Source organism: Lasiodiplodia theobromae (genome assembly GCF_012971845.1).
Source record: "Lasiodiplodia theobromae strain AM2As chromosome Unknown scaffold_22, whole genome shotgun sequence".
Taxonomy (NCBI): domain Eukaryota; kingdom Fungi; phylum Ascomycota; class Dothideomycetes; order Botryosphaeriales; family Botryosphaeriaceae; genus Lasiodiplodia; species Lasiodiplodia theobromae.
Window position 1 is genome coordinate 519 of NW_023336428.1, and position 26,148 is coordinate 26,666.

A 26,148-nucleotide genomic window follows, 5' to 3' on the forward strand; every position below is an offset into this window, starting at 1 on the left:
TAGTACTCTCTCCTCATGTCTCCTTCACATCACGCGCTGCGTCAGAACAAGAGGCAGACTTGAAGCTGTTAGCACAGCAGTGGGGGTGGCGTTGGTGTCGATCCGCCCCGCCATGTCGGACTGGCGGCCGAACCGACGACGCTCGCTGCAGCGGAGCAGCCGTCGCACAAGTTTACAGTGCATCTCACCTACACAATTATTAGAAAAGGCCACATCAAACAAACATTGCAATAAGGTCCACTTCCCATTTGTTCTGCAGCTATTCCAAAATTCCAAACCACCATGTCCGACATCATCTCAATCCTCTCCGACAAGGCCTGCGCCTATCCAGCCGGACTCTTCCGTAAGTACATACCGTCGAAATTAGTTGAGAGGAACCTACAGATACTGATTGGTAGTAAGACCACGCCAAAGTCTTCAACGGCGTGGTCTATACGACCGGCCAGATCGGCGCCGACGTTGCAGGCAACCTTGTTAGCGAAGATATCAAGTTGCAGACAGAGCAAGTCCTGAAGAACCTATCTGCAATCCTCGAGGCTTCCGGTAGTTCCTTGGAGCGCGTCATCAAAGTGAACATCTACATGGTGGATCAGTCCGCATACGCCGGCATGAATGAAGTGTACAGAGCGGTTGGTAGTAGTCTTGCTTGTGCTTTCCGATGAAAGAATACTGATGATAAATCAGATGATGCCAGACCCAAAGCCGCCGAGAGCATGTGTGTTCGTCAAGGGGCTGCCCGCCGGTGCAAGCGTCGAGATGGAAATGGTTGCTGCAGTGAAATAGGAAAAAAAGGACTTTTGATTGGTATCATGGCTGAATGCAGTCTGAAAAAAAATATCATCCCTATCTGACTTCTTGGTCTTGCATCTTCATGTCTCGAAGTTCCCTCCGAGAAGGTTCATAAATTCTTCATCTAGATCCATATCAGCTGTTTCACCTGTACCTATGCCGGCCGCCATGAATTGCGCAGCAGCATCTCCAAATGGCGTTGTCGTTGCAGCGAGACGAAAATCCGGGGGTAAGCCACTGTCCGACATAGCAGACGTGGTATTATGGGAGTCACCCACAGCGCTGCTGGCTCCCGGTGAATATCCCGTACCGGCGGCTACTTGGTTCTGCAGCTCATCAAATGACAAGTTCCCCGTGGTGAAAGATGGGAATGATATCTCATCCATGTGCAGACCATCGGGCGGTCCTCTTGCAGAAGCATTCAGCAAAAGCGTATCGCCACTCGAGTCAGCCACGTTGTCAGGGCCCATATGGGTTCTTAGTCTCTGCGAAACATCGTGAACAATGGCGCGACATTTCAAGGCAGTCGGGAATTTGGTAGCAAAATTCCCAAGAACGCTGCTTGCTCTCTCGAGATCTTTCAGGGCATCGGATCTTTGCAGATACGCCGACAGTGCCTCTGGTTGGGCGGTGATAGAGTAGATGAGGGTCAGAGTAACGGTGAAGACATTGAACAGGTTGAGCCAGTTGAAGGCGTATCGTTGGTCATGATGCATGATTTCAATCTGCCGGATTGCCATTGCAGATGCTTCTGCGATCAAATGGACTTTCTCCAGGGTGAGCACGGGGCACAATGGAGACGGCCTGTAGAGCATGATGAGGTGCGTGTAGTAGTTGAGATCGTACCACGCCGTGCTTGTGTGGGGAACTTGCAGTATTCGCGCCTGAGGCAGTGGAAAGGGCATTGTGCGGCGCCACTCAACCAGCTTAGCGTGAAGCCCTCTGAGAATCTCGTCACGATCAGCAGGAGGTAGGTAGCGGTTTTTGTTGGAATACACCTGTTCGAAAATTTCACCAGCAATCCTCCTCAAGGCGAGTAGGTGCAGCGGTACCGCCATTTCAGACGCCTTAAGCGGGGGCTGTGGCAAAATGCTATCGGGCAGGATATTCTCGTCATCGACCTCGGTGAAGAGGCCGACCTCGACGTCGTCGTCGCGGATGCCAAAAGGGCGGCCGAGAGAAATGGAAACGACTCTGTCCATCATATACAAACTCCAGAAGAGACGCTTTCTGTATTCCTGTACGTCAAGCGGCAATTGCCGCGTGGTGTCGTTGGGTGCAGTATGAAGGCCCATGCCAACGGCAAGTCGGATGGCGGAGCCCACCAAGTACCATGTGTTGGAACCAACGCGGTTGAAGAACGAGTACGAGACCTGAAGCAGCAGGGCATCCAGGGCAGCCATGTTTCCGCTTGATAAGGCACCGTAGAAATAAGTCATGGCGTTGTTGAAAAATCGTGCAGACTCGGATTCGGTGCCATCAGGGACAATGGCTGACCAGGTGGTGGATCCAATTGCAAAGACCATCCACATGGTATACAGCCATGGCGCCGAAGTTTCCAGCCCCTGAGGGTCTGTCTCGGCATACATTGTTTTCAGACGCTCCATGAACCACACCTTCCGAACAAAAGGGTACAGGGTATGGGTGTGCGACCAGTAGTACTCTGCCAGGCGGAACGCTTGCTCTTGAGGCGGTAGACAGACAGGATACTGCAGCGCTGAAGGCTCACTCTCAATGGTCGAAGTAGCGGGCTGAGATTCATTGGGCGGGGGCGCGTCGTGTTGGGTGACTTCGAAGCTGAAGGGATGCTGGTCGGGTTTCAAGCGACGCAAGACAGCCTGAGTCAAGCGCGCAAACGAGACGCCCGAAGACGAGCCCAAGTACCGGTCCGCGGTAGCCTCGAGTGACAGCTGCTTTAGCTCGGAGGCCAGGTGATCTCCGCGGTCATCCTTGGTGCTAGCTCTAGATACTCGGCCTGCAGCGCTTGAAGTATCCGTCGCCAGGTCGGAATGGACGAGGGCGGACCACCGTCGGCCTTGGTCGGCCAGCAGCGGCGGGCTGGCGTCAATGGGGGTTGCTACGGAGAGGTTGGGGCTGGTGGAGGAGGGATCGCGGAGCTGTGCCTCCAGCTGGGCTACGCGTTGCTCAAGCCCACGCACATAGCTGGGCAGTCAGCAACGACGGCGTGGGGGGAAGGACAGAGACGCACGAGATGTAGAACAAGCCGGTCTCTTCCTGTTGCTCCTCGAAGCTGCACTGGACGCCTGAGTGCTCGCATGCCTGGCAGCGCGGCAGGGTGCGGGAGCACTTCTTCTTCCGATTGTAACAGCGCCTGCAGGCTTGATTGGCGCGGGCCGGCGCGGTGGTGATCATGGCGGGCGTGTCGCAAGCATGGCGAGCTTCAGGCCGTGCAGTGACATAGGTGGTGGAAGAAGTTGGGGTGATTGCAAATCCGTTATCGCAATTGGCAGAGGCGGGGTGCTTGATAAGGCAAGTGCGTCCCTGGGCGCCTCCTACATCGGCCTCAACACCTCGAATTCTCGAGGGCGTGAACGCGTGCTCTAGCTTGCTTCCCCGCTTTCGCCTTCTGCCATCGGCGCTCCCCCGCTCTGCATCACCCACACTGCATTGGCTTATCTCAGGGTCACGTGAAAGGCGGTTGCTGTCGGTCCTGCCGACGCACCATGTCGGCTTGCCCTTCGGCTTATGCCCTGCGGCGGCGGCGGCGGCGTCCAGCTGCCTGTCGGTTGCGCCGTCCAAGCCGCTCCTTATAGAAGCTCAGTGCCGCCATTTGGTTTCGTACTTGGCAGGCTTCGACCGGAATCGCATACTCTTTTCGACCATGGCCCTATCAGCTGTTGACGTCAGTGCTTATGGGGCCGTGCTTCCCCACCAATACCTCTATCTTGCCGGTGTCTTTGTCCTGGCCTATGCACTGTACAAGGTACTTTCACCACGCCCGCCCAGAATTGTCGACTAGTGCTGATTCACCCTCGAGTTTGCAACCTACACAGACATCCCCTACATCAGGGGAATCCCGGAAATCCCAGGTGCAATCCCAGTAGCCGGCCATCTCTTCAAGCTCGGCGAAGACCATGCCACAACTTGCGAGAAGTGGTGGAAAGAGTACGTCTCCCAATTGGCCCCGAAAGATCCGTCTGCTCACCATGCTACAGCTACGGCTGGTCTGTCTTCCAAATTCGCCTCGGCAACACCCGCGCCGTTGTCTTCAATTCGTTTGAAGACTGCCGCGACGTTCTCATCAAACACCAGTCGGCCGTTATTGACCGCCCCAAACTCTACACCTTCCATGGTGTCATCTCCTCGACTCAAGGCTTTACCATTGGCTCATCGCCTTGGGATGCCAGCTGCAAGAACAAGCGGAAGGCTGCCGGCACAGCCCTCAGCCGGCCTGCATTGCGGAACTACTATCCCATGTTCGATCTGGAGAGTTTCTGCATCGTTCGGGACATGCAAAAGGACAGCAAGGCCGGCGAGCTTGAAATCAGCGTCAGGCCTTACATCCAACGATACGCCCTGAACACAACCCTGACGCTCTGCTATGGCATCCGCATGGACCAAGTCTACGACACCCTGCTCCGTGAGATCCTGCACGTTGGTTCCGCCATTTCGCTTCTTCGCAGTGCCTCGGAGAACTATCAAGACTATATTCCAGCCTTGAGATACCTGCCGAACAACGAGAAGAACAGGAGATCCAAGGAGCTGCGCGCGAGAAGAGATGCATATCTAAACCATCTTCTGGATAAGGTCCGCGAGATGATCAAGAATGGCACAGACAAGCCCTGCATTTCTGCCGCCATCCTGAGGGACGAGGAGACAAAGTTGACTGGCGTCGAGGTCAGCTCCATCTGCCTCTCTCTCGTCTCCGGCGGCTTCGAAACCATTCCTGGGACTTTGACTTCCTGCATTGGATCTCTCTCCACACCAGAGGGTCAGATCTTTCAGGAGCGTGCCTATGCGGACATCAAGAGATACTATCCAAACATCAGTGACGCCTGGGAAAACAGCTACCAGGAGGAGAAGGTTCCTTACCTCCGCGCTCTGATCCAGGAGGCCGGCCGATACTACACTGTCAGCGCCATGAGTCTTCCGCGTAAGACGGTTACCGAAGTCAACTGGAACGGTGCCGTCATTCCACCAAAGACCATGATTCTCATCAATGCTCAAGCCGGAAACCATGGTAAGTGAACGTAGAACCATGCCGTCTGCCAGTTCTGTACTGATAAGCCAGACACGAACCACTTCGGTCCCACTGGCAACAAGTTCGATCCCGAGCGTTGGCTGGAGCCCATCACCGCCGAGAACCATATGGGTCCATTTGTTGAGAAGCCCCTGCACGGCGCTGCTCACCTATCATTCGGCGCTGGCGCTCGTGCCTGCTCCGGCCAGTATATCGCCGTCCGTCTGCTTTACGCCGCCTTGATCCGCATTATTTCGTCTTATCGCATCGTCGCGAGCGAATCGGAGCCGCCAAACACCGACTACGTCGACTACAACCAATTTAAAACAGCACTTGTCGCTATCCCAAGGGACTTCAAGGTGAGGTTGATACCAAGAGATAACGGCATGACAGAAGATTGCCTGGCTTCGGCATTTGAGCGTACCAAGCAGCACTACAAAGAGGACGTGAAGGGCTTTGAGGGATATGACTAAATCACGCAAGATTTGGGTGTGCAAAGATCATCAACCTCTGATTTGTTACAATCAAAATGGAGACCACCTGGCATTCGTTATCGGCCGTGAGAAATGATCAAGAGCTCCGACAGGACTGCTAGATGTGTTGACGATTCAAGACTAAGGCAGATGATCGAGGCCTAGACGGCAACAATCTTTCTCGGCGGTGGCCCAGGCCTCCTCCACATGCACTGCATCACTTACGTCAGCACGAAACAGAAGAAGAAAGAAAAGAAAAATTCACATATAGACGTTGGGAATAAAGAGGACTTACCACATGTGATACGACACCTTCCCCGCCCCACTCCTTCATATCAAACGGCACAGTCCTCACAGTCTCAAAACCGTGCTTCTCGTACAGACCCTTCCCCATGGGCGACGCACCCAGATAGGCATCCAGCCCCAGCTCATCGGCGCGATCCAACCCCCAACGCACCAACAAGCCGCCGGCACCCCTCCTGGCCTCGTCGGGGTCCGTCACCAGGGTGACCAGGTAGGCGTGGGGGCGCGTGCCCATGATGTCGCGGTGGGCGGCGCGCAGCGGGCCGAACAGGGCCCTGTAGACGTCGGCGTTGAACTCGGGGATCAGCTCGTCGTCGGAGACGGCCGTAGCAGCAGCGACGGCGGCGTCGGAGCGGGCGTGGCGGTAAAAGTCCCAGCGGGCGCAGGCGACGAGGGCGCCCGTGGCGGCGTCGACGGCCTTGACGAAGCGCGCGGCGGCGCCGTCGCGGAAGTCGCGCACGCGCTGCGCCGTCGTCCGGTCCAGCGACGCCTGCGACGGCGCCGTGTGGTAGAGCAGCCCGCTGACGCCGTCGGGCGAGTAGTAGGCCTTGTGCAGGAGCTGCGTCATCGGCGCCATGTCCTCTTCGGTCATCGGGAGGACGGTCAGGTCGTTGCTGGTGCTCATTTTTTTTTTTTTGGTGGATGCTGGACGCATTTCTTCTGTGGCTGGCTCTCTTGATATAGAACATGATCTTGGAAGTTGATGCCTGATGGGCTTTCCATAACAGGAAGGTGGGCGGGACGGGACGAATCCTTGGCGGGGGTTTCCGGGACGAAGCTTGTTCATACAACTGCCGCGATCTCCACGAGTGTTGTCTGTTTCGATGCCCGGTACTCGGATGATGGTACAGTCTGATGCGGCTGTGAAATGCTCCAATAATATAGCAAACAACTTCAATTGGCCTTTGAAGGATTTCTCCCTGAGGAGTGCATTCCTGCGCCGTGTCAAAGCCCATGTCGTTTTTCTTTTCTTTTCCCAGAAGAGAAGTAACTGTAATATCGTTTGATGAGCCTCGAGCTCCATCATTTTGGATCCCAAGATCGCCGGGTTGTTTTCGCATAACCAGTCAATTCTCCCATATTGGTGGAAAGCCTAGACGAGCAACAGAGCGGCTGTAAACTTGCAAAAATAGTAAGAACAATATCTTTCTGTATAATGAAGATAGGAAAAGAACTCCCAGTCGACGAGAAGCTTGGTAGGAGAAACGCCATCAAGCCGTGTCTTGTCTCTTACATGAGCAGGGATAGCTCCCTGAATTCCTTGTTATTCAAAGCAAAAGAGCAAGATTCTACCCTGTTTTGCAGTTGCGAAAAGAAGAAGTGTGCGGCAGTCAAAACTTCGTGGGCCCTGGCTCCTCAGCCTTCGCCCTTGCCAACCCCAACACTGCTAGCATGATGAACCTACAAAAAGCAAAAGATATAGTCCCACTGGGGATCGAACCCAGGACCTTTCGCGCTTCTACAGTTTTGCTTGTTCGTCACCTCGGGGGATGAGAATTTGCTGCGCTGTGAAGCGAACGTCATACCACTAGACCATAGGACTTGTTGTTGAAAGGCAGTGGACTGGCAGGCATTATGAAGTTACAATCCAGTCGTGGAAAGGAGAGCCAGTTTTCCGGGCGAGATTCGGCCCTGACTGGAAGCTCGGTTGTGTGGAGTAGTGTGACATGGTGCCGAGCCCCCGAAAGCAACACATTACAGGCTGCGCCGTATGCTTGCTGAATCGGAGAGACGAGACCGCTCTGATGGCAGCGTGTAGGAGAAGAACGACGCTCGATATGGTTCTCTGCAAGTTTCATCCGCCACGGGACACTGCTCCCTGAAGACATGGTAAAAGCCTGCATTTGCGTTTCGGCGTAGGTCTGCCGATCTTACCATGATTGGCATAGACAACCCTCTCAGCCGTCAAATACAACAACAAGCACTGGGCTGTAGAAAAGAAAGAAGCAAGAGTTCAAAATTGCACCTCCGGTATTAATTAATTACTGCATACGTATGGAATGTCCCTTGGCTAGGGTGCCTAATCTGTACAGGAATTCTTGTGTACTTCATGAAATAATGTATGACGTCACTGTTCACTTCGCCAGAACGAGGCTGTCTAGAGAACCAGAGCGGCAACCAGGACACCAGCAACGCCGGCAACGGGCACGGCGAACTGTGCAGCACCGCCGGTGGACGAAGCCTGAGCGGCAGAACCAGAAGCGCTACTGCTCTGGGAAGCAGAGGTAGAGGCAGCTGAAGAGAAGTCATGTCAGCGCTGCATGAGAGACATGCACAGGGGATATTCACCAGTGGCCGAGACACCGGCGCTCGTCCTCGAGCCGGACTGAGCCGCGGTGCTCGTCTCGGAAGCAGAAGAAGAGCCGGTGGCAGTGGCGCCGGCAGTGGCACTCAGCTTCTCGGCGCCGGCGGTGATGACGAGCGGACCCCATTCGACGTCGGTGCCGGTCAGAGTCTCGGTGCTCAATCCCGGGAAGTTTGCGTCGGCGCCATCGGCGGACTCGACGCAGACGGCCTTGGTGGTGCCCTCGATGGCGCAGCTGGCATCCATGGTGAAGTCGGCAGTGTAGTCGGTGGCAACCGTGTAGTCGGTGTAGTGGTACTCGAAGATGGACGGGCCCGCGGTAACAGTGAAGCCGGCGGGGATGCCGCACTCGCCCTCCTGGATGTCCGAATAGTTGCACGCGATCGAGTATGTCACGGCCTTGGAGTCAGCGGCGATGACCGAGGCGACGGGCGTGTTGTCGAAGCCCCCGGCGAGCCAGCTGGTGGTGATGGTGCTCTGCGCCACGGCGCCAGCTGCGAACATGATAGGGAGCGTCTTGTGCATTTTGCAGTTCGAAAGAGCGACTGATTGAAAGAGAGTATGGATGCAAGTCTCGGGGAACGGGGAAGACTGGGACATCTTATTGCCATGACAGCCGGCAGCCGCATGATGCACAATGAATCCTTCGTGGAGCAACTAGTGGGCGCCACAAGGCAACAACCGCAGCACTGACCACCGCTTCGTGCGGCGGTTGTTGGCCAGATGCTTGATAAGGATTCTGTGGCGCCGCAAGCGGTAGCTTGGCAGGGGTATGGCGCCAATCGAACCTGTTCTTAACTGGTCAAGCTTCCCCAAGCGAAATAAATCTTCGGCGTGGCCGGAGCCCGACTCCGGACTCGGTATGCACTGGCCGAAGATGATTTGCAGCTACCTCTAGCTTCAACGCTTGGGAACCTTTCTGCTTCCTTCCCGCCCTGCCCTTCCAACGGCTGAGCCACGCGGCAAAGGCGTACAGGTACCCATTGAAGAGTGGGCATTGTTCAGCTGTTTGAATCGTGGGCTGAATTTGGCCTTTTCTTTGGTCTGTGCTTCACAAACGCCCAACTACAGTGAAAGAAAAAGCAAGCCAGTTTGGGGAAACCAAACAACTTGAACAATCTACATTGGAAGTGTCAGTGTTGGTGCGACAGTAGCAATGCCGCCTGAGTGACGCGTAAAAGCCTCCGAGTACCTGAATCCTCCTCAAGAATTTGGAAGCAGATTCCTTGCCGCCTTTAGACAAATGGCCCGGAGATTCATGGCTTCTATCTGCCTCATCGGAACGGCAGTGGATGCAGTCCAGACGATACTTCACAGTTCCATCTCGGAGGATAATTCAGATAGGTTGGGCCCGTCAGCCTTAAACCACTACAGGACAGAATTTTCAGCGCGTGTAACGGCATTCAAATGCATGCGGTGACGTTGGTGGGACGAAACCTGTATTGACCCCGCAGCGGATCTGTTTCCTGGGTCGGCCCCACATGAGTGAGGTTTCACAAGGAAGGCCTGATCCAATTCTGAGTTTTCAACTTGCATTGTCCTGCAAACATGAACAGAAAAGAAAAACGAGAAAGAGCCGCTCAGATATCTATCATCTTTCTCAACACAGTCATATTTCACTGACCCCGGTCACCTTCAGCCCCCGCATCTCCGTGGGCTGTCCACTGGCCTTGTTCCCCATGCATTTGTTGATACCCATGTTGGTCGTTCCCCGCTGCATGGCCTTTCTCTGAAGCATACACCCCATCGACAGGATGCCACATCTGCTCCTGCATACTCTCACGCTGCCACCGATCCATGGGGCTGAGGCCCGTCATGCTTACAGCAGGCTGCTGATACGACGTAGTCCATGTGCGGTGAAAAGAATGAAAAGTCTTTGCAGTGGCGTTGTTGTTATTCCCGCCGGCGACGCTCGTGCTTTCGTTGGTGTCCGAGTCTGCAACGATTGACTGTTGGCGAGCAGGTCTGTTCGTGTGATTGGCTTCTCTGGATCCCTCTTTCGGGCTCATGTTGAAATGACTCAGGAAGCTGGAAATTTGGGAAGTAGGGAGGAGGATAAAGTGCAAGAGCGGATGCTGGCTCAGAGCTGCTTTAATCTTTTCGAAAGACGAAATATGACCTTCAATGCTACCCCAAGAGCCTCATGGATGATTGGTTGTGCTTCGTGGCCTCACCGCATACTACAATGGTAGAACACGGGCCTTACTTCCACGCCTGAGTAGAGGCAATTGGCGGCCCCAGTGCTTGGCAGTGTTGCTCGCATGGTGCTGTCATCAACGGAAGGTTATCTCAAGTTTTGAAAAGCTAAGTCAACTCATTGCCATTGGCCTATTTCTTTTGGTATCGTGGGTGTCGCCGCCACTATCATGCCACGTCCGAATTGATAGGCCTACCGTGGTGGCCCCATCAGGCTCCCAATTGCTACACAGCAGCTTGATCTAGAATTGGCGTATTTTCTCTTGGTTTGCGGCTATCTGCGGGGTTCGTCGTCTGACATGCATACTTGTCGCACGTAAAATGTACTCCGCCAGGCACCTAAAAACTACTGGTCGACGCTGCTGGCTCCATGGATATGAGGCTGACAATAATGCATAGCCTGAAACCACCCACAAACTCATATTCAGCGGCGCTCAGATATCTTGCGTTCTTAGTAGGTGGAAACTCTGGTTCGTGATGACAGCCTGTTAGCGCCTGCCCCGCACAGTGAAGCCTATCGGCTAAGAATACCTGACAAGGCTGAGACCGGCCTTGGGCTGGGGCCACCAATTAGATCAGTCTTCTGCCCTACCCACCGGCACATAAAGCAAATATACACAGCCGCGCCCCTCTCTAGGCTCCTACTCTCCACCTTTCTCCATCTTGGTGGAACCCACCATTCTCAACTTCATTTGGAAAGGGTGAGGCTCCACAGCGAGCGGACCGCTGTCCTCCAGCGAAAGCATCTCAAGAGCTTCGGCGGTCTTAAGGCTGATAAATGGTACCTCCATCGTTGACTTCCTTGGACGCCCGTTTTTGCTGCTAAAGTGCGCCCTCGAAAGATAGCAACATTTTTTTCTACGCGCCAAGGCACAGTACCTTCACATCCCTGACACTTCGTCTTAGGCCAATTGAGGATATCTTAGATAATTCATGAAGATCGCGTTTCCGCAGACTCATTTTGCTAGGAAGGGAAAGTCATATCGCATCCAATAAGACTGGGTATGCCATCATAACGCCCTCCCAAAAGTGCCAAACACGCCTCTGGGCTTCAAATCAGAAGGGGGTAAAATGTATAAAATCGTCATCTCCAAAAAGAAAAACCGAACAGTAGAAACATAAAAGAACATATTCACAAAGCCGTGCTCCGCTCCGATGAGCGCACAGCCAGCGGCAGCGGAAACAGCTCAGTCGCAGACATCCTTGTTGGAGTATACTCGGAACCCGAATAAATAGAGCTGGTTTTAGAGTCCATGTTTGTAGACAGCCAGCTCGATAGCGGAGGCGAGATATTATTAGGGTCTGATCTGGATGCCTCGACACCAAGGTTTGGATGGCTGCTGGCGGGACATGAAACACGGGGCACCTGAAGAGGCAGTTCGGGCAGTGCCTTGGCTGACGAGGCAGAACATGTACTCCGTGTGAACGACTGGTACCTTGTGCTTCCCTTTGGTAGTCGCAGACCCGATGCTCTTGGTGATGTACCGTAAGCGAGCGTGCGCAGAGGGAAGCGCGGCGAGCTGGATGGGAGGGAGTCTGCGGAAGCCAAGTTCCTACGACTGTTGGAGTCTGAAAAAAGAGACGTGCCGCCGAATGAGACACGGTTAATGTTGTTCACCGGCTGTATTTTATGATTTGTTATTGAAGACAATGATATCTCGGTATTGACCTCGATCGAGATGCTTCGCTTGCCGCCCTTGGTAAGGGATACCTGGCGATAGGGAGCTTCCACATCCAGTGTGCTCTGGCGGCCGTACGAACGTCTGCGCCAGAGACTGTCTGGATGGCGGGGAGGAAGGCACAAGCAACAGCACCATGCCCGCATGAATGCCATGTACTCCTTTCGGAATGCTGCTGTTGTACCGAAGATACACCACGCTACAATGCTGGGAACAACGCCTGGAATGTATTGGAGGAGATCCACCCTGGCTTGTTCGATACTAAATTCGGGGTTGCTCGGTGCCGTCGAAAGTCGTTGAGCGTCGTGACTGCGCTGGAAATTGACGAGCTCGTAGACGATGAGAGCGGCCTCGAAAGCACTACCATCAAAAGTCAAGTAAATTCAGCGTGGAGGCCAGATACACTCACATCAAGACAGCCATGATCAGGCTAAAACGAATGATCAACCATTTGTCAGTAGTCCTTCCGCGGTGGCCACTTCTCGTGGTAGTGGTTGCACTCGATACTGTCCCTAAACTGGATGGGCCGCCGTTCGTGGAACCGGCACGTTTGAACAAGCGTTTGAAAAGGCTCCGAGCGAGCAAGTATTTGTAGAGGATCGCCAGCACGAGGACAAACCCAACGACCATTGAAAAAGTCACTACGCCGAGTCAGTAAGACGACGCCAGGAATCGAGATACTGACATACTGATGATGTTCACAGTAACTAAGAAAAGCATCGGGTGCTTTCTCAAACCCTGTATTTGACACACAGATACCATGACTGCGGGAAGAACCAAAGCGATCGACTTGAAGACTATGGCCATGATTCTCTTCCTTTCTGACTTGATGCGGATGTTCCAAGTTCCGATGAACAGAGTGATGGCCCTGGCAGATCTGGTTAGCCTTTTGGGCTCCCAGCAGATGTGTGCTGGCCAACGATGGCTACGTACCAGAACAACACAAGAAGGGAGTCCACGTTGTAGAGATAAATAGCTGTTGAAGGGGTCAGCAATCGGAACGGAGTTCGAAAGATTTAACACCAGGTGGTTTACCAATCCCAGCCAAGACTGAGCGCCACCCAGAATCGGCTTTGCCAAACATGGCGGTTTGATCATATTGTGGTCTCTGAGACGCTTCATATCTCCCGATTTGTATTTGTCGCCAGTTGATTGTGTAGTCGAGGTGGGTGATCACTCCCTGTACCGCGCCTAGTGTAGTCGATACACCGAGCAACAGGATATCTTGAGGATCGTCAATGGAGCATTTTATGAAGCTGGAAAAGGGAAGCTTACAGCTGAGTCCCTCGCCGTGTCGCCACAACATAAAACAGAGAACAAGCCCGAGGAAAACGGCGACGAAGCCGAGGACGTGGACAAAGACTGCCAGGCCGAAAACCTCATGGGGGACCTGGCCAGACATTGTAGGCATGATGCTCAGATGCTCAGGATACCGACTCATCCATGGCTCGTGCGGAGGTAAGTGGTATGACAAGCAGGTCCTACGAGGCTGGATATAAGAAGCACGCATTAAGCCGCCATTCGAGAAACTGAGCGAGAGGTCTGCGACAAGCTATCTCAAAGACTCTTCCTTTTGTGGAGATTCGGCCGACCCAAGAAGCGTCTGTCATATCAGTAGTGTGGGACTACTACTGGGGAGGCAATTTGTGCAGGGCGCGGCGTTGGTTGCCGGCACGGCAGATCTACAATTCGCAATCGTTCCAGCCGTGCAGACGATAGACGGAACAAATACCATTTTGATGAGTGGAGAAGGAGTAGAGGCTGAACGGAAGGGGAAGCTGGGAATTGGTGAAGACCGATTGGCCGGGGGACCCCTCTTCGCGCTTCAAACATCAAAGTCGGGCAGGTCGGCATTACCGGTTTTTTCCACAACAGCTCGCAGGTAGTGGTACCCAGATGCGGAGCTGGGCTATCAGCCACGACCATCGGCAGTTGGTCGGTTGTCGGTGCGAGATTGCGTTCGCCGCCGGCAGATGTGCACTAGGGCGGAGGCAATGGCGGGGAATGTGCCTGACATAGTGGAAAATCAAGCCGGGCACAGGCAACTTCCAGCATATTCCAGGCAAACAAGCTAGCAATCAGCCAATTGGTCTATAAATGACCGGTAGATAGACTGACTACAATCACTATGCGATCTTTTCAACTGACATGGTGTCCTCCGTGAGCACATCTGCAGGTCGCGATCGCAGAGACAGTGGCGAGCTTGCTGCATCTACGCGATAGAAGCGCAGACGCCTTGCATGGGGAAGGGCTGCAGCATACGGCCGTGAGAGTTCAGCTACTGTGGAGGAGGCGTCGGGCGCAAGGACGAGCTTGCGGTGCTGAGCGTTTGACATTGGCTTCGGTTACCAGTAGCTCATGCTGGTGTGTTTCTGTTCAAAGCATCATGCGTATTTGACGGGAAATACAACGGTGATGGATATCGGGAACACAGACGCGATGGATGGTCACGCAGGGGATGACACGGCAGAATGTTTCAGGCAGCAGCGGCAGGTCAGCCGGCCACGGAGCACCACGCGCACGGGAATGTGGCTGGCGCGTCTCAGCACTCTCATTGGCTACAGAGGCGAGCTCCGCTGGCGCCCGCACGGACCTCTTGGGCCGCCCTTTTATTCGCACCGCCTCCGCTCCCCCTTCTCCTCCTTTTCTTCTCCAGCACTTCGGTGTTCACCACGGCAGCAATGCCACCCTCGGCAACCTGAGAGCTTGATCTGAGGAACTCTTCCTCTTTCCATGACTGCGCGGCTACACGAGGGACTCTGACCGGCCTCCAGCTTCGCCGCATCAGCGAGCGACCGCCACGCTTTCGATCCCGTGTCCTCCCCCGCCGCAGATTTCCGCCGCATTCGGTCTCGCTCATCACGTTCGTCCTGCAAATGCCTTCGGGCAGTCGGCTTCAGCCTCAGCCTTGGTCACGACCTAAACGGCACAACATTTGAGCGGGAGTGGCAACGTGGCCGTCGAGTGTTCCGGCCCGGTGCTGCTCTTAGCTACAACTCTACCATCATTCCTTTTCGTGGGGCGCCTAGATCTCAGATGGTGCAAGACAAGTCAGAACTCAAGTCCCGCTCGGCTCAGCCGATCGCGACCACTTCATCGCGGGTCATCACTCACGTCAATGTCGTTGGGGAGCTACAAAGCCTATGGCCTTGCCTTTGAAGGCTCAAGAGCCGGAGAGCTTATATGGCACAAGCCATGACAGAGCACTGGACTCAGTCCTTTACTCAATGAAGAAACGTCGACCCGTGACAAGCCTGGACACAAAGGCGAATCACCAAGAATGGGCAGGACGCTTTCATACTGCTATGGACACGCGATCCTATGACAACAAGCCTTGGTAAAGGCAGTCGCTGAGGACGTGTGAGACGCTACAATCGAGATGTTGGGCAACACCCACATTCGAAAATCAACACCTCAAGGTGCATTTCAACACCTCACATGGTGCAAGTCAGACACCTCGTGGTGCAATTCAGACGCCTTACATGGTGCAAGTCAGACGCCTTACATGGTGCAAGTCAGACGCCTTATACGGTGCAAGTCAGACACCTCATGGTGGCAGTCACCTTACATGGTGTAATTCAACACCTCATGGTGAAAGTTTCAAGCGGCCCAACGAGGCGGTGGGGAGCGAAGAACCAAGAGCTGCTCAAAGCTCAAAGGTGAAGCATAGTGGAGCTGTCAGTGGATCGGCTGCTTGAAGTCATCGCAGCACGACAAAACAATCCTGTACAAGCGAACACGCACCGGTCTTTGAGGAGCAAGCGCGAGAGATAGCCCGTAAGGGTAAAGAACAGTCAGATCAGGACAAAGAAGATGCTATTTGCATGAGATCCCACGGCTGCAACCGATGATGCCCAAATGTCATAATTTGGAGGCTCCGGATTTTTGGCAAAAAGGTCACCAACTTCTCGTTGGTTCACCTTGCCCATTCCCGACGCTTTTCAGACCCAGGTTGGGCTGAACGTCAAATCACACATGAGGGCTTTGTTCTCTCCCGGCATTGGTCCACTCAGGAGAAGATGACTTGGGAAGGCCCAGTCTCTAAGTGAGTGCTTGACCCCGGGATACTGTGTCCGAAGGCTTGGTACCACAAGTTACTTTACTTTCCCGGCGGTCCACGCGAAAGTGTTCGACCCAGGGATCATTCAAGACCACCACGATGGTAAAGCTGTCCAACTCCCCTCGCACGGGACAGAGAGCACTTTACCAAAGACATCGGGTTGAGTGCTCTTTCGCCTCAAGCTTCCCGTTCACTCAAACAAATAGAGCTTTGCTCCGCGCCTTGCTGTAAGGTTCAAGGGGCGTGAATTTTTCCTTTTTCCTTCCCCATGCCTCACCCCTCAACGGACGACATTGTCTCTGCAGAGGACTGGTGCGCTTCTGCGCGCGGCTGGCGAGCCCTCTTGACATCTGCGACCCAACGGGTATGTTTAATGTCTTGTATGCGGCAGCACTCGGTATCCCGAGAGCCAAAATACCTATCCGACATTGCATTCGACGATGAAGAAGTTGATGTTTGTGGCGGGTTGTTTGCGGGAGGAGATGCAGGATCAGCCGGTCACCTTGATCACTTGTGGGAGCTGGTGGCTTTCGGGCTTCCTTCCTTTCCTCTCTTCTCCTTTTCTTTACCTCTTTCCTCTTAGAGGTTCATTCCGGCTTGACTTGTCCTCGACTCCCTGCCGCATCTGCCCTGCTATTCCAAGAGCAGACCGTCCGAAGAGCCCATTCGACTGTGCGACATGCCGATGAGGCTGAAGTCGCTTTGAGAGTTTCCACAGTACGACCAAGGCCTACCTGAAAAAGGAGAGCCGGGGAACGGACGGGAGCCGTATGTACTACGTACGTGCCTAAGCATTGCGAGCTGAGCGAGAAAAGATGAGTATTTCATGCAAGCTGTTTCGATGGGCCGCTATGATGAGAGTGTGGTTGAGACTGGGAAGAAGGATAAACCTTCTATCGTTTTCATCCTCCGTGATGGTGGGCCAAATCCCACACTATTATTTTTTTTTTTCGTTGATGCTTCCGCCTTGGTTTGCGGGAGGTCGAGGAAGAAAATAGAAGCCGAAGGACTTGCGAGATAGCCCTGGTAGATCGCGATCGAGATTGCCTGTTTGCGCAGCTGCATGAGTCAAAAGGCGGGGTGGACCGCATGTGGGTCAGAAGTGTGGAAATATACATTTGATGTGGAAACTTCCCATCCTTTACTCCTCTTTCTCTACCCACATAGTCCCCACCCTTTGGAGCATGAAGAAAGGCCCGAAAAAAAATTCGGAAAGGGGGAAAACCATGGAACAAGGCCGGCGATAACGGAGGAATTAGGCCAGATTATTTGAGATTGTGGGACTCATACAACAGATGGCTATGCAAATGAGGGAAGCTACATACATATGAACTTGTCAGACTATATCAATCTATTAGCACGTACTGAAATCAGTACAACGTCGTGCTTTTTTAGTTCGACAGAACTCAGTGTATGAATAGAGAAACATCTGTATTTTCTTTTCTAGTTGTACATCTGTTCCCCTTGTGGAGTTCCTGGATGTCTTTTATCTGTACTCATATCTGTATGCAGAATGCATGATGGGTATGATCAAATACAAATGAGCATGAAGCAACAGACGCAGCTCTTCACACGCTCGAACATTAAGGTGCTTTGTAGCAAATTTTCGTACCTCTGGTCACATTGAGTAAACCAGTAGAGAAGTTGTTTCCAGCAACAAGTAGCTTAAGTTCCCCTTTGACATTGTAGAGGAACAGCCCCCACGCACTCAGACTTCCACCCTCAGAGTCCCCTGCATCCCTTGACAGACATCATGTGACAACAGCGCAACAACCCACCTTATGCGCCTTCCAATCTCTGCGCTGACATTCAGGGGAACAATACCGTACCTTCTTCAGCGAGAACACCTCATCAGCTCCCCTCTCCCGTCCTTCTCCTTTCTCCCGCATATGGCGCATCTGTAACACCTGGTTCAGCGCTACCGAAAAGAATCCTCCCCTAGCGCAGGGAACTCCTGTTGTCTCTCCACAACTCCGCTAGAGAAGACCGGCGCGACAGCCACGCGCACCGCACACTACTTTAGCGCCGCTGCCGCCGCCGCCGCCTTCAACCCCTACCCCTCGCTGAGCCCGTCCGGAAAGACGCTCGCGCCGCACCCGCAAAGCACACCCTCTCCGTCCTTGAACGAAAGCGGCACGCGCCCCGCCAGATTGTACGCGCACCCGTCGCCAGCCTCGTGCGTCCACGTGCGCGCGCGCTCCGCCATCGCCGGTAGCGTCGCCTTTCACGCGCTTAGCTCCGCGTCGTTGACGTTGACTTGGCTGAGCGAGTAGCTTGGGTGCCCGTGAAGCTTTTGTATTACGGGAGCGATTTTATGGACAATATCGAGCGTGAGCGGGATGCATGCGGCGTCGAAGATAACGCTCTGAGATCCAAGGTCGAGGCGGAGCGTCGAGGTAAGAAGCAGGACGTGCACGCCGTCGGCGGAGCGGTTGTTGATAGGGTGTTTGTGTAAATTTGAGATGATGGTGAAGATGGAATCTTTGAGGGCGATGCGGGTTTCGGGTAGTTGACGGCTGGGGAGGCGTCGCGGATGTGGCGTTCGCGGTGCGACCACATGGACGTGAGGTGAGTGTTCAGCCACGGTGTCGTGTGAGACATCGTTGTGTCGATTACGGGGAGGTGGGAAATCGGGGGATAGAGCACATTCCAAAGAATGGGACTACTGCGGCCTGGGAGTATGGGGTGTATAAAGTTCGGGAAGTAATGCGATTCAAGGACTGGGACCTGAAAATTCAACCGAGAGTGAAGAATCAGTGCTAATCTTCACTGCGATTGTGCACGGTGAAATTTGGATGGTATCCACTGCAGCGCCATTTCCGAGTTTGCTTTCATGTCATCGAAATCAGTTGAACGCAGCTAGTCAAGTTAGAAAGGCGAGCTGTGCCCGGGTGAAAGTTTGCCGTGATCTGTGTTTGGACATTGATTTGCATTGCGAAACCATCGTTTTCTGGCTTATGTATTGACGGCAGCAGATGCGGTTCCTCAGAGATGTTAGAGCGGCATCGCGTAATGAATACATTTGCAGTGTTGTCGAGAGTGACGTCGAAGAGACTCAAGTTTTCGTTGCGCCTAGAAGCGAAACACTTGACGGCGTACGGCATAGGCTGGAGCGTGAGTTGCAACGAAAGAGACTGCGGGTTTCTTAGTAAGATAGCCGTAGGGACCAGGAACGACACCCAGAGCGGGGATTCGCCATTCCACCCTCGGCTCTTGTTTGATGTTCAAGGTGAAACTCTCCGTGTTTCTTTCTCCAGAGTATTACTCGGTTCCGAATGCTAGATGGATGACCGCAAAGGATGAATGCTCTTTTTGCGTGTAAGTGTGACAAATCAGCGGAGGAGTGCCGAGCTGTCCCTTCTCGACTTCGTGAAACACGTGGAGTCTCGACCGTGGAACTGTCAACGTCACGTTCACGATGTTGGGAACAGAGGTCTAGGCCAACTGGGATGCCTCACGGCAGGTTCTAGCCATCTGCTCCAGATGAAACTCGGGTATCAGGCTAGAGCATACGTCGAAGATATGCATCTGGACCCTCAATTCCTGCAGGAAGTTGCGGCCAAGCATGAGATTGGTATCCCTGTCAACGAGGTGGAGAAGGATTGTTGCAGCTTTGCTCTGGTCTGCTTTGACTCTGCTCTTGACGAACCGAAGGAACGCCGCACAGCTTGCGCGCGTATAATACGGTTGGCAAGATGTCGTGCACTTCGTTTGGTCGTGAGCACAACTGGATCCTCAGCCTCAAACATGGTCAAGTATGTTTGGTAGAGGAGTTGAGTCAAATCAGCCTCGTCGTAGTGAAGGGCCGATACCTTGTCACTTCCCGCTGGAATGCAAGTCTTCCAGGTCAATCTACTGTGAAGCAGGGTAGCAGTGTCCTTAGCAGAGTTCGTTGGAGGGCATGGAGCACGGTCTCGGATACCGAGGACACAGGTGACGTACTTGTCCAATACTGCACGGGAAAGAGGGCTAGAAGAGTCGATAGGGCGGTAGCGTTGCCGCAGAGGAGTGCGTCCATGGGCGGCTGGTCGGCGTCGTGTCGGCGCACGAGAGATTCCGTGACAAGGTTAGAAGCTAGGCTCCTATCTAGCAGGGGTGCGGGAGCCACCAACAGGTTAATGGAACCGAAGTGGTCGATAAGATTGGATGTGTCAATAACGCTGAAGAGCAGAGGGTCTGGCCTGACCTGTAGTCATCGGCATCAAGAATCAGTGGGTCCGGCAGGTAAGGCCCACGACACCACTGGGCAGCGTCGTCAGCGGCGGTCAGTCTCTGTTGCAGCACATGGCAAAAGGTCATAGCTTCTCCCACGATGAAGGGCAGCGTGAATTGCCGAGAACGCCTCCGGAACGCGTCGCACCAGGCTTCAAACTGCAGACGGGCCGTCTTCACGGCCGGGACCAAGCCATGGGCGTGCGCCTGATTTGGGACCAGCGGAGAGGCGTTCGCTAGCGGCAGATGTGCAGAGCATAGTGGAGGGTCAGGTTGTCCATCTGGCCGGAGAACATGGGGTTAGGCAGGGCCGTGTTTGCCGTAGCGCCAGGGCCATCCGTGGTGCCGCTACGCCAGTACTGGCCGAACAGTCTAGCATAGCGTCCACGGCGGAGGGGGCGGCAGATCGTGCGGCGGTGATAACATTGGCGACCCTTCCGGTTGCTTCCTGGGGCTGCTTGGCGCGGTTGAAGTCAGCGCGGGCAGCAGCGTTGACGTAGGAGAGCCAGACGCCGCGAACGGCATGGAGTCGCAGGAGGGGCTGCGGTGCCATTTGGCCAGGCATGTTGCGGTTTCAGTCAGCGTCTTGGCCAAACAGCTGCTGTCCAGAAAGCAGTGGTAGTAGAGGCTCCAGAGGGCCGTCGTCGAGGATCAGGCTGAAGAGGAGGAGGTTGCGGGCTGTGCGCGTCAGCGGACTGGGCAGTGCACCAATGACGGAGCGCTGCAGCTAGCGACATCGATCGGGCGGGCATCAGCACGGGCTGCCTCGCAGCAGAGGACATTGCGCGCAGCCCAGGCAGAGCACGCGGGGGCAGCAGCTGCTGAGTGAGACAGGCGGCGGGCGTGTTTCCGGGCGGATAGAAGAAGGCGGCCGCCAGATCGACGTAGGCCGGATAGAACATGGTGCTAAGGCAACGGTGGAGAGGGCTGGTCGCTGGGGTTGGGGCGCCGATTGGCGGCACGGCGGGCCAGGAGGCAGAAAAGGCGCGATCGCCAGGCCTCGCGCGCGGTCTAGATCGCTGCCACGGGCAGCCGCAGCCCCGCGGTTGGCTGTCCGCCCGGCCACCTGTAATGCATTTATTAGCGGACGCGCACACGCCTCAGCGCGGGTCGGGAAAGCTGCCGCGATCGAGAGTCCAGACCGTCGGCCGTCGCGTCTGCTCTGCTCTTGAACACCTCTCGCTGTCCTCGCGATCGCCCTCGAGTTACACAGACCTTGGCACCCTCTCGACCACCTGCCTGCCTGCCTCCGACTCTGCTGAGCCGCATCCATTCTTGCCCGCCGGCCCGCTCTCCACACCACGTCGCCGTCGATCCCAGCGATCCCGAGAACTCCCCCGACGACCTTCGCCGCCGCCGCCCTGCGTGCGGCCGTCTCCTCGCCATGATTGAGACAACCACCATCGCCCCGCTGACGCTGCGCTACACCGGCCTGGACCCCGCCGACGCCCTCGCCGTGAGCCTGCGCCCCGACCTTTCCTACCACCTGCTCGAGCGCGCCCCCAAGCTGGACGGCCCCGAGGCCTACGACTCCTGGGCCTGCAATGCTGAAAACGCCCTGGCCGAGGGCGGCTACTGGGGCTTCATCGACGGCACCTGGGACCACCTCGACCGCACCGAGTGGTGGCGCCACGGCGACGCCCAGGCGCAGGAGATCATCGAGAGCTCCTGCGCCGACGCCATCCTCCAGTCGGTCCTGTCCGAGGACGGCGAGGCCAAGATCAACACGGCCGCGAAGTTGTGGCGCTTCCTGAAGGCCGCCCACGGCTGGCTGGGCGAGGTGACATACTCGGGCCTGCTGCGCCGCTGGAACAGCGTCACCATGGCCGCCTGCGTCAGCGGGGCCCGCCCCTTCGCGCGCGAGCTGATGCAGATCAACAAGGACCTCCGCGAGCTCCACGAGGCCTACGCCAAGGCCACCCTGGAGATGAACGCCTGGTTCCTGTACACGCTCAGCGAGGATTTCGACACCAAGCCCGGCCAGTGCATGGATTTCGGCGTGCTGCAGCGCAAGGTTGCTGCCTGCGAAGAGACGCTGAAGCGCGCCGTGGCTGCCGCTGCCGTCCGCACCGCCCAGATTGAGCGCGACGCCGAAGCCGCAAAAGCAAAGCTGGGCGGCTGCGGCCGTTACGTGGACCTTATGCCCGACGAGCCCGTGGCTGCTTTTGGCTTGCGCTGCGCCCCAGCACCGCCGCTTCCCGCTTCGGGATGGCACGAAAAGAGGAGGCTGGACCAGCAGTGCCGGCCCTCGAAGAGAGTCAAGACCGAAACCTGAGTCCGATTGACCCACCCCCAACACCAACACCCCCTCCCAGCCCCTCCGCTCGAATGCGGTGTGATGGCCTAGCGGCGGCTGCAGGAACCGTTGATCGCCATGAGACACGGCGGATGATCGACCTGCGGTCGCGTTGCACAGACACAGCAGCTCATATCGGCACCGTCGCCTCGCAGCTGCAGAGCCTCCCCGGAAGCGTCGGATGTGATGCATTTCCTTCGATCCCGGAGCATTTGTGACGGGCCTTCCTGGCAAGCCGGACGTTTTGCGGCCGGGATCCTCGCCCGCCCCTTGCTGGCACGTTGCACGGCAACGGTCGATCCCGCCTCTCGGCCAATAGGAAGCCTTCCGGCTCGCCGCAGTTGAGGCCGTGGCACCCTAACCACCGCAGTGCCCTTCTGCCATGTCACTTTTCGAGCTCAACGCTTTTCAACCTGTCGCATTGTCCAACCGCCCAGCGGCAGAGTAATAACCGGATTTCCAGGGGCATCCCAGAGCAGACGTTTCGCAGAGATAGCGGTAATATACAGATCCATAGCCGAGACGTGATGTCTGCGGCATGGCGAGATGTAGTGCGAGGTAATTGAAGATGGCTGGGGCGAGCGGTATATCGCGCAGCCGCCTCCGGCACAAGAGGAGGAGCGAAGGGTCTTCTCCGCGTCCAACCTAAGCCAGCCGTCCATCGCTGCAATCTTGGAACCCAATACATTGTAATCTTCAAACTCGTCAATCAAACGTACCTTGTCAATCTTCTTCGCCCCGTATAGTGAAGGTTTCACGGCTGTGCTGAGACTCGTGCGTGACGTTCACTTGTCGTATCCTCCGACTTTTACTGACATCGTTGGCCGAAGGTTACAGTGATGCAGGCCTCGCAGATGCGCGCCCGCCTTTCAACGAGGTCAATGACGCCCGACGACGATGTTTTCTCGACCCCAGGCTCGTCGTTCTTCGGCAACGCGTTGCTCTCTTCGTCTCCCCGGAATGACTCGACGCCGCCGACTTCAGACTTCGCTGGTTCGAGCCATAATACACCCGGATCGTCTCGTCACCGGACACCAGTGAAGTCATTGGACGCCCCATGGGGGGTCAGTCTTGGGGCGCAGGACCTCAGGTTCGAGTCCACGCCCCCTCCGTCCTCGCAGTTTCCGGCTGCGTGCGACATCACCCCAACCCCCGCACCGAAGATCAGGAAAGCAACACCCAATACCGTCCGACCGCCACCATGTTGCCAAATCAGCATCGCGGTTGCGCGAGACTTCATCAACAAATCCAACCCAGGCCTACCTCGGCTCTCGAACACAACCGACGAGCGTGCCTACGAGCAGTGGGCCACAATTGTCCGCGACGCCCTGATGGCGGGCAAAATGTTCAAGTTCGTCGACGGCTCGCATCCCGAACACAGCGGCACGCGCTTCCACCGCAGTGGCGACACCAAAACTGCAGACCTCATCCGTCTCGCCTATATCGACGCTGCAGGCTGTCCCGACCCGCCCGCCCTGCACAAGAGTCTGGAACTAACCGCCGCCGGTCTCTGGGATCGCATTCGCGCCGCACACACTGCCATCCCGCCAGACAACAGCACCGCCGCCATTACCTCCACCCCGCCCCTTTTCTCGTGTTCCCTCGCCACATCTTCGCTCCCGTCTCTCCCGCCTGCCCAGCCTTCTGACCACTTCGATTCGGCGTCTAGTAAGGCGCGATATCTCATGGGGAAATTCCAGTCTGCCAAGCTGGATGAGCTTGGCGGCGATGTTGGACACTTTGCCAACCATCTTGAGGCAATCGTGCACCGGTTGGAGTCGCTCAATTTCCCCCTCCCGTCCTACGTGCTCGTCTTTAAGTTTTTAGACGGCGTGGAGTGTGAGTTTAGCAAGAAGGTGAAAGAGCTTAGTCAGAAGTATGGAGATGCGTTGTGGAAGGGCGAAGATGGTGACATGGGTGATGGGCAGGGTGGCGGCTTGCCGTTTGCCGTGGTGAGAGGGGCAATTGTGGAGGAGGAGAGAAGGTTAAGGGAGGAGAAGGAGAATATGGAGAAAGACGAGGCTACGAGGCTACAGCTTGAGAGGATAGACGAGGAAGAAAGGCGTGAAAAGGCACGGAAAGAGAGGAAAGCGATTGAGCAGAAGCCGTGGTGGTCTGGAGAAGATTTCGTCGAGGTCAGGGAAGAGTGGAGAGGAAATGTGGCAGGAGAACGAATGGGTTCTGAAGACGAAGATTCGGAATCATCCGCGTCTGTAGCGGATGCGGAGCTGGAAAGATTACAGAAAGAGATTCAAGAGTCTGTGGAGTCTGACGAGGCTGACACCAGCAAAGAGGAGGAAGATATTTCGAAAAGGCCGATCTTGCAGGCCAAGAAAACTAGCCGAGACGGTGAGGAGCAGGTGCAAAAGCAGCAAGCAAATGGAATTTTACAAGTAAAGGATACTGATGACGAAGAGTCCGAGAGCCCTCTAGAAGAAACCCACCAAGGACTGGCATCCAGCGCTGGAAGGAAAGGTTCTACAACCCCAGAGCAGGCCCAAAATCCAAACGAGCGATTGAGAGTATCGGAAACTCCTGTGGTGCGGCCGGCCGTTCAACCCCACGCATCCAGCAAGACCTCATCTTCACAAGCAACCGTTCTCGCCAAGTCTCCGTCACGCGTAGGAGAGGTCCTTGGGGACTCGGTCCGACACGAATCGAGCGTCTCTGAATCCTCAACCGCAAATCTCGGTTCCTTAACCAAACTTCTTAAAGCAGGTCCTTTCTCCTCAGCTCCTGCTACTGCGTCTATCCAGAAGCTCCCAGTTTCAACCTTCCCATTGCCCAGGGACCCAGACGAGCCCTACTCCGACCGTGAATCTACCGCTGCAGCGGTCCAGCGCGCCCGCGGCGCCAAGGCCGCTGCAAAACTCATCAGGAAGCAAAGGCGCGAAGAGGCGAAGGCGAAAAAGGACAAGCCGAAGAGACGCGAGACGAAGCTTCTCGATGCCGCTCAGCAACATGAGAGTGCCGCCGGTACCATCGCCGATGACACGGCTGCGACCAGTAAGGTGCGGAGGAGGAAGACGGTGGCGGAGGCAAATGAAGCGTTTGATCGTGAATACAGCAGATCTAGCAGCATGAGGACGCCGTGTTATAGGTGTAAGAAAACGAGCCATCTGAACTATTGTCAGTGCCCGTGGAATCCCAGCGTGGCGAGGGAGGAGAATACGGGAGTCTTGATGAATGTGGCGTTTACGAGGGGGCCGTATGTCGACTTTAAGGTTGAGAAAAAGGAGAAAGAAACGAAAGAGAAGTCAGCGGTGGTGGTGGGTAAAGGAGAGGATAAGGAGAAAAAGAAGAAAAGCAAGAAGGATAAGAGAGAGAAGAAGAAGGAGAGGAAGAGGAAGCAGAGGGAAGAGGATGAGTACGAGGTCGCAGAGGTCGGGAGCCCAAGTAAAACGTTAAGGAGGGGTTCATTGGTGCTGTAGGCTATTAGGCCTTTATTTCTTACCTCTCTCTCATTTCTCTTTGTTGATGTCCACTCTCTATTCTCTTGATTTCATTTTTTGTCCTCATGGGCTCCAGTGGTTCCAACCAATGTGCTTCTTGAGATATATTCTGTGAATCTATTAGTATTATATTTGTGGAATATCAATGCATAGCCGTTTTTCTTTGGTACTTTTTGTCATTT

At 55.1% G+C, this 26,148-nt stretch overlaps 8 protein-coding genes across 8 annotated transcripts; 4 read left to right on the plus strand and 4 right to left on the minus strand.

The window, feature by feature from the left end:
• Positions 1-282: 282 nt before the first annotated feature.
• Positions 283-783, plus strand: LTHEOB_7281 (Endoribonuclease L-PSP; the record flags this gene model as incomplete). Its single annotated transcript, XM_035516630.1, has 3 exons — positions 283-343; positions 403-629; positions 685-783. The coding sequence occupies 3 exons, from the start codon at positions 283-285 to the stop codon at positions 781-783; spliced, it is 387 nt and encodes a 128-aa protein (XP_035371252.1).
• Positions 784-869: 86 nt separating this feature from the next.
• LTHEOB_7282 (C6 zinc finger domain containing protein) lies at positions 870-3,162 on the minus strand (the record flags this gene model as incomplete). Its single annotated transcript, XM_035516631.1, has 2 exons — positions 870-2,952; positions 2,999-3,162. 2 exons carry the CDS (start codon positions 3,160-3,162, stop codon positions 870-872), a joined length of 2,247 nt encoding a protein of 748 aa, XP_035371253.1.
• A 469-nt stretch (positions 3,163-3,631) lies between these two features.
• LTHEOB_7283 (Phenylacetate 2-hydroxylase protein) lies at positions 3,632-5,463 on the plus strand (the record flags this gene model as incomplete). Its single annotated transcript, XM_035516632.1, has 4 exons — positions 3,632-3,733; positions 3,788-3,915; positions 3,966-4,990; positions 5,042-5,463. 4 exons carry the CDS (start codon positions 3,632-3,634, stop codon positions 5,461-5,463), a joined length of 1,677 nt encoding a protein of 558 aa, XP_035371254.1.
• Positions 5,464-5,624: 161 nt separating this feature from the next.
• Positions 5,625-6,391, minus strand: LTHEOB_7284 (Acyl-n-acyltransferase; the record flags this gene model as incomplete). Its single annotated transcript, XM_035516633.1, has 2 exons — positions 5,625-5,675; positions 5,759-6,391. The coding sequence occupies 2 exons, from the start codon at positions 6,389-6,391 to the stop codon at positions 5,625-5,627; spliced, it is 684 nt and encodes a 227-aa protein (XP_035371255.1).
• Positions 6,392-7,864: 1,473 nt separating this feature from the next.
• Positions 7,865-8,596, minus strand: LTHEOB_7285 (GPI anchored cell wall protein; the record flags this gene model as incomplete). The annotated part of the gene is made up of 2 exons (XM_035516634.1): positions 7,865-8,001; positions 8,056-8,596. The coding sequence occupies 2 exons, from the start codon at positions 8,594-8,596 to the stop codon at positions 7,865-7,867; spliced, it is 678 nt and encodes a 225-aa protein (XP_035371256.1).
• A 3,988-nt stretch (positions 8,597-12,584) lies between these two features.
• LTHEOB_7286 (Glycoside hydrolase protein) lies at positions 12,585-13,357 on the minus strand (the record flags this gene model as incomplete). The annotated part of the gene is made up of 5 exons (XM_035516635.1): positions 12,585-12,587; positions 12,706-12,814; positions 12,880-12,922; positions 12,982-13,170; positions 13,222-13,357. 5 exons carry the CDS (start codon positions 13,355-13,357, stop codon positions 12,585-12,587), a joined length of 480 nt encoding a protein of 159 aa, XP_035371257.1.
• An 8,245-nt stretch (positions 13,358-21,602) lies between these two features.
• Positions 21,603-22,493, plus strand: LTHEOB_7287 (uncharacterized protein; the record flags this gene model as incomplete). Its single annotated transcript, XM_035516636.1, has 1 exon — positions 21,603-22,493. One exon carries the CDS (start codon positions 21,603-21,605, stop codon positions 22,491-22,493), a length of 891 nt encoding a protein of 296 aa, XP_035371258.1.
• A 902-nt stretch (positions 22,494-23,395) lies between these two features.
• On the plus strand, positions 23,396-25,945 carry LTHEOB_7288 (uncharacterized protein; the record flags this gene model as incomplete). The annotated part of the gene is made up of 1 exon (XM_035516637.1): positions 23,396-25,945. One exon carries the CDS (start codon positions 23,396-23,398, stop codon positions 25,943-25,945), a length of 2,550 nt encoding a protein of 849 aa, XP_035371259.1.
• Between the last annotated feature and the right edge of the window lie 203 nt (positions 25,946-26,148).